The following is a 6,515-nucleotide window of genomic DNA, read 5'->3' on the forward strand; positions in this document are numbered from 1 at the left end:
ATTCATTTAAAAAAAAAAAAGAGGAGCCGATCATGAACAGATGTATCTTTATTTGAACGTATACTATAGTGCATTTAATTGTAGATTGTCAGTAAGCGTCGTACAGTTCCTCACTACAGAGTAGGTCTGTCTTTGGTCAATGAAATGACTCAGTGCTGCTATAGGTCCATTACTACAGTACCATAAATGTGTCGTAAACCATCAAAGACATGATCTGTGTCCAACACATGACATGAGCACACCTTCAGTGTTCACACACAGTTAAAAGACAAATACACAGTAGAATGCAGAATATATAGTGTTATGGGCTGTTTTTATGACAACGCCCCTTCTCGGGCTCTCCATCCTCACCGGTGGTCAAACCATCATCCCTGTCCCCGTCAGGCCTTGTTTGCCCAGGTTTTGCTGTTGCTACGGCGATTGCGACAGCGTTTCCTGTTAGTTGACCTCTGAAAACGCTTGGGCCACCCAGACAATTCTCTGCACTGCTCAGCTGCAGCATCCAAAAGACAGACAGACAGAGACAGATGTATGAGCGTGCACCCAGATATCGTGGCTGTGCGTGTAGAGTCGAGTGTCTCACCTTTCAGATACTCGTCCTGCTGGCACACCGTCCTCGTGCAGATCTCTTTGTTGATCACGTAGACACGAGGGACGCTGGATCAGAAACAGGACCCAACATGAGCAATCAGTGTCGTCTGGACCGACTGACCTGGTACAGCTACACTGACACAAACCTGCTTTGCCGGCAGTTTTATGTAAACAAATTCTGTACATGTACACATGCAACAAACACACTGTTTTATTTAACAATGATTGTTTTGTCTCCACTTAATTTATATTTCTATATTACACTCGGCTGCATTTATAAAGTAGTCGTCTCATGAACATGCGTATGACATGTTTGTGCAGTCGTTGCTGTTGAAAAGCACAATTTACCGCTGACATGGGATGTTTCTACGTTAAGTTTAACCTTAAAAAAGCTCCCTCAAACTTAGTGGAACTTAAGTGGAGCTGTTAAGTCCAGTATATTGTGTATTTAACGTATGTTATTATTCCGCCTCGGAGTGATGTAACATTATTTGTATGCTGTCCTTCATCTGAAAACAGGCTCTGTCAAGCAAAACTATCAGACCTGACTGAGGGAACATTTGTGCCAAGAAACGGCTGTGTTTTCTTTTTTCAGCAGTAGAATTAACTTCTGAAACTTATGGACGCTTCTTTGTGTTTTCAGTCGTCTATACTTCACTAGCTTAATGTTGCTGTTGCCTCAATTTTTCTCGACATAAAAGAAACCCACTTCCTTTGTGCAGCAGAGAGTCATGTGGAGCTGACAGGCTTCAGCTGCATTGAGGGAACTCTTGAATGCAACAGACATGGGTTTAAATGTAAAAGTGCTGTGACGTTTTCTTCTGAAAGTCCCACAGCTCACCTGTAGAAACAAACACTGCCAATGCATCTCTTGACAGGCTTGTGAACCGAGTACATCCTGGTGCAAGTATACATCTCCTCCCTACAGTCTGCAGAGACAGAGGAAACATGTCGTGAGACTGCGTGACTTACAAGTACAAAATGAAGTGTACAAAACTTGGGTGAGTATTTGTGCTCGAGAGCTCATGGGGCCCTCCTCAGAGGTCATGTTCAGTCTGCAGTCACTCACTGGTTGGCAGGGTGCCTCCCGGTGCCTCAATGGTCTCTAGAAACAAGGAGAGAAAACATTTCGGCGTTGACCCACGTCAGTGACTCACAGACTGACAGATGTCATGAAACACAACTTGTCCTGATCTAAACTGTGACTTGTGAGGAGAAGAGCGTTACCAGACTCCGGGGTTTGGGCTACAGCTGTGAGCACTGTGGAACAGAAACCACATGAGGGGAGTGTTTCACAGCATAAAAACAAACACACAGCGACTCAACCGTAATTAAACAAGATGATTTGTGTGTTCTGTTTGGCAGCGTTACCGTGGAAACTGCAGAGGAGCAGGGCCACTGGAAGGCTGCCCATTCCTTCAACTTGTAAGAGGCGCACGCTTTTACGAGCTGGAGGAAACCAAAGAGGAAAAGAGTCAGGATGATTTCACAAAGTGGAACTGTTCAATTTTCTCTCTTGGGATTTTTGTGCTGTTTATGTTTCCTTTAATCCTCGTGCATATAAATGCTCCCAACATTCCAGCTCACTGTAATGTTTTCCCTGCAGCTTTGCTCCAGCTAAAAACACAGAGAGCACTGCTATGTTTTTGGGTAACAGACAAGTTGTCATCGTTATAGAAAAGTGCAGCCTGATGTCATTTTGCTGTGGAATAATATTTTCTACTGTACTGGAATTATTAGACAGCATGTAAACAGCTGCATAAGGGGGCTAGTGGAGCAACTTAAACACAGATTAGTCCGGAATCATTTCACTCTCTGCTTCTGAAAATGTCCTCTCTCCTTAAGCCCCTGTCTTTCTCCTTCTTGTCCTTCCCTCTCCCCACTCCCACTGTGCATCATTCCTCTTGTGATGTGTCAGTGCAACATTAGAGTCCAAGATGTGACTTCTCACAAAAGAATGTGTTGTTTTTTTTATGAGAGCAACCACCCCCTCCACCTCTCCATTGTTACAGTCGCACATTGTTTAATAGCTTTCTTTTCATAGAAAATATCAGTGGACGACCATCACGTCAATGTGAACACGGCACCTTTGACACAAGTTGTGTCTCATCTCATCACACATTCGTAATTACTGAAAATCAAAGCCTGAATTGTTCTGCTGTAGCGCTGTTGGCTTGTGCGTGACATGTTTTCCACTGTGTGCTGAAGTCTGCATGCCACAAAAAAAAGAGCAATATTCTGAAGTGCACCCGTTAATCACGACTCAATTTCACGTTTTCATCGCAGATATCATTCCAGGAATGTCTTTGGATGCAAGCTATGTTTTAATCTGCAGGTGTTCCATGTGGCTCGCTCCTACACAGTACGTGTCAAATTAAGGTGAAAAGAAGAAGAAGCATAATTTACTTGTACTCACAAGTTTTGCTGTCGTCCACAACTGCTTTAGTTTTATGACTCTTTTGTCTTCTTCTCTTTCCCCTCCCTCCCAATTCTCATCCCTCCTCCTCCTCCTGTCCTTCCAAACATATCTTGCTTTTTTTTTCTCATCCTGCTCCAGCCTGTTAGAAATAATGTCTTTTTTCTCTCTTTTTATGGTCACTTAAAACAGTGTATTATGCAATTATTCATTATTCAGATGAAAACAAATAGGTTTTTTTACAACAACAAAATAGATCAGAAGTGCAGGTATCATTTGCATAAATGTCTAACCATTATTATTTGAATGAATGAATGAATAATGAAGCTGCTAATGAACACAAATGAACAGAGGTGTCCAGTCACTCCACTGTGGGGCCTCACATCTCTCTTTCTGCACTACTGAATATGACCAGCAGGTGGAGCGGTGCTCCTCTGTCTCCAACAATAATTGTTGGACAGATCAAGTCAATGAAACAACTGAGGTTTCTGGCTGTGATTTGTTCTCAGAGTGATGTAAGGTCAGTTGTACAGAAATGACCAGAGTTTGTGCCAAGACAAACACAAGGTCAGGCTAATTGTGCATTAAATCAGTAATAACAGTGTAATGTAATGAGTTTGACCTGGTTTCACCTGCCCTCTGTGTGTGTGTGTGTGTGTGTGTGTGTGTGTGTGCTGCACATCCTGAGCGTATATGGTTCAATTTAATGTCATTACAACATCTACAAATGTATTTGCTGATTCATTTTTTACTTGATTGATAAAAAATTAAAAAATACATGTCATTTTCAAAATGAATAAACATTCCTTATTCCAGCAACTTAGATATGAGGAGTGACTTCTGCTGTTTGTGTTGCACTCTTATAAAAGTTTACTATTTGAAAATGCATTGCATTCACACGGTTGAGCAGTGGCTAGCACTGTTGCCTTGCAGCAAAAAGACCTGGGTTTGTGACACGGATCAAACGAGGGCCTTTTCTACTTGGAGTTTTGTTTTCCTCCAGGTACTGTGTCAGCGACCTGTGACCCTCATGTGGAGGATAAAGCAATAGACAATGAATGAATGAATGAATGAACAACTTCATTGTTTCATTTTCTTTTCCTTTTGACCAGACAGACAGACTTGATAAATCACCTTATGAAGGGAATTATAATCGGTATGTTTAACTATTTTCTGACAAGAAAGAAAATAAAACATCAGAAAAAAATGATCATATTTTGTCTCAGTCCTAGTATAATTGGTTTCTGATTACATGTTTTTTTTAAATATGAATAATTTTCACTCAAAATAGGAGCCTATTCCAATCATTTTCTTTATGTATGTACTGTATGTATTCCTGTGCTGTGAGTGCTTTTAGCTGATTCTACATTCTCAGGTGATGCATTCATCAACATGCTTGCAAAATACAATGGCTTTATCAGCATGAATCAGTCAAACACATACAGCGGAGCATTTGTTTTCTCTTACCCACATTTCCATCATCATCTCTTTACATAAGTCGGCCTTCGAAGTGTTTATCTGCGCAAAGACAAAAGTCGTCTTTAAGGCCACAGTTCCTGACCCTTTGTATCAGAGTCTCTTTGTGTTGGAAATATCCTTTTTATGACTGTTGAAGCTGCACAGGGAGCGGAAACCTGACTCTGCACCGGCTTCCATGAGCTTGACTAATATAAATGTTGCTACACATACTCTCAAAGTCACACATAACAAAACTCTCGAAGCTGGCCCTCGTCCTACAGTAGGCTCACGCAGTTCAGGAGGGACACTCATCATCCCCTTGACATATCGGGGCTACAGGGACTGCAGAGCCGCCGGTGCCTGTGGGGTGGCCCTAACAAGGTCGCCTGGGCGAAGCTGATGACAGCTTGACAGATGGAGGCAATGCGAGCGAAAGAGAAGAGGAGAGCAGCCAAGAGCCATCAATGTGTAGACACCAACCTGCCATTCTAACCCATGCTATACCAGTGCTGGGAATCTATTACACAAGTAAAGGAGTCATGTGTTCATGAAGCAATGCAGAATAGTAGTAATGCAGAAAGGCAAACATGCCTGATAGTAAACACATGATAATCTCCCAAGTTGTTTATTAGCTGGAAGTGGCTGCATGAGGCATTCCAACGCTGCATGTTCGCTCCGTCTACAACCTCATTCTCACCCCAACACGCTTCTCCCTCAGTCTCAGTCCTCAGTGCTCAGTGCTCGTCTCTGCATTTCAAGCAGCTGGTGCATTTGTATGTCCCGCTGTGTTTCCTGTGCATGTAAACAAACACACACTCTCACAGAACCAGCTGAGCTCTCCCATTTGCACATTGTAAATCTTGGTAAATGCGAACTCATGGTGTATTTATATGTCAGTGTTGGTCTTGAGTGCGTCTTGCTGGGCTAAAGTAATAAGCCACATGTTGTTCCAGTGAACAGTTAAAGCATTTCAATGAGTTGAAGCAGTGGGGGGAATATTAGGCCACGGTGACCCGAGTGTTTGGAGATATGTTTCAGACCTTTGGCCAGATGTACCCTGACCATTAATCCGGCTCTTATGTCAGTGTCTGCTTTTGCAGCTATCATTATCATGGCATGTGAGGTCTTTTGCCAGGTATGAGTCGAAATATCTGTTTCAACTATAATGCAATTTTATGGCTCAGTATCGTCTGTGTAAAAAGATCGCCAGAGTTTAAAAAACAAAACAAAAAAACACAAACACATTACACACTGACTTATGCAGACAGCAAATGTAAACTTTGATAAAAGACAGAAGACATTTTGTCACAGTAAATGTGAATCTTTGGACCGGTTGTTGTGCTTCAGTGAGCTTAATTCAATAGCTTACTGGTCGCATGAAATCTGAATCTTGTTGCCATCACAGTTCTTTATCGAGTTTGTTGAGTTGCTCAATTAGAGGGTTTGTGTTTCGTATTCACATTTTCGAGGAGCCGTGTGTGAGATTTACTGACATCTGACATTTAATGGTCAGATTTACTGACACAAACTCTTCTGATTTGTCTATTAAAGGCAATAATGCTGTTAAAACATGGCGACCCTTGACGAAAGTACATATAAAAGACTGGTTTATACTTTGTTACATGACACGTTTTAAAAATGATTACTGGCTAAAACTTAATGAGTTGCACAAAGTTTTCAATTCATGCACCGGTTTAAAGTTGTCTCCATGGTAACCAACCACACTCTGTCCTCTAGCCAGCTCGTCCTGATCAGTTTATGGAGGAATTGCCTTTTACATATACAATTACCAGTCTTGTAATGTAACAAAGTACAAATACTTAGTTACTTTACTTAAGTACGAAAGTCACGTATCTGTACTTTACTTTGTTATTTGTATTTCTAGCAACTTTTACTTTTACTCCACTACATTTCCTCTATCTTTGTTACTCGTTACTGCCAAATAAAATCAGAAGAAGAAGAGTTGGTATTATGGTCTGTATTTATATAGAACTTTTCTAGCCTTGATGAACTGCTTTACACTTCAGTTTTCACCCATTCACATGCTGCA

General features: G+C 41.5%; 1 protein-coding gene across 1 annotated transcript; it reads right to left on the reverse strand.

The window, feature by feature from the left end:
* Nucleotides 1-33: 33 nt before the first annotated feature.
* mfap5 (microfibril associated protein 5) lies at nt 34-3,061 on the reverse strand. The gene is made up of 7 exons (XM_058648126.1): nt 3,008-3,061; nt 1,963-2,040; nt 1,819-1,851; nt 1,661-1,696; nt 1,433-1,520; nt 584-657; nt 34-493 (listed from the first exon to the last, which is right to left on the reverse strand). Exons 2-7 carry the CDS (start codon nt 2,003-2,005, stop codon nt 381-383), a joined length of 387 nt encoding a protein of 128 aa, XP_058504109.1. The 5' UTR covers nt 2,006-2,040; nt 3,008-3,061; the 3' UTR covers nt 34-380.
* Nucleotides 3,062-6,515: the final 3,454 nt, after the last annotated feature.

This window comes from Solea solea, chromosome 13, assembly GCF_958295425.1.
Source record: "Solea solea chromosome 13, fSolSol10.1, whole genome shotgun sequence".
In the NCBI taxonomy this organism is placed as follows: domain Eukaryota; kingdom Metazoa; phylum Chordata; class Actinopteri; order Pleuronectiformes; family Soleidae; genus Solea; species Solea solea.

What these genes read in the sequence shown, in the direction of transcription:
- mfap5 (XM_058648126.1), bottom strand. Translation starts at nt 2,005, where the DNA reads ATGGGCAGCCTTCCAGTGGCCCTGCTCCTCTGCAGTTTCCACG. An exon ending in GGGAGGCACCCTGCCAACCA is followed by an intron (nt 1,521 to 1,660) that starts GTGAGTGACTGC and finishes CTGTCTCTGCAG; the next exon opens with ACTGTAGGGAGGAGATGTAT. An exon ending in GGCAGTGTTTGTTTCTACAG is followed by an intron (nt 658 to 1,432) that starts GTGAGCTGTGGG and finishes TTTCTGATCCAG; the next exon opens with CGTCCCTCGTGTCTACGTGA.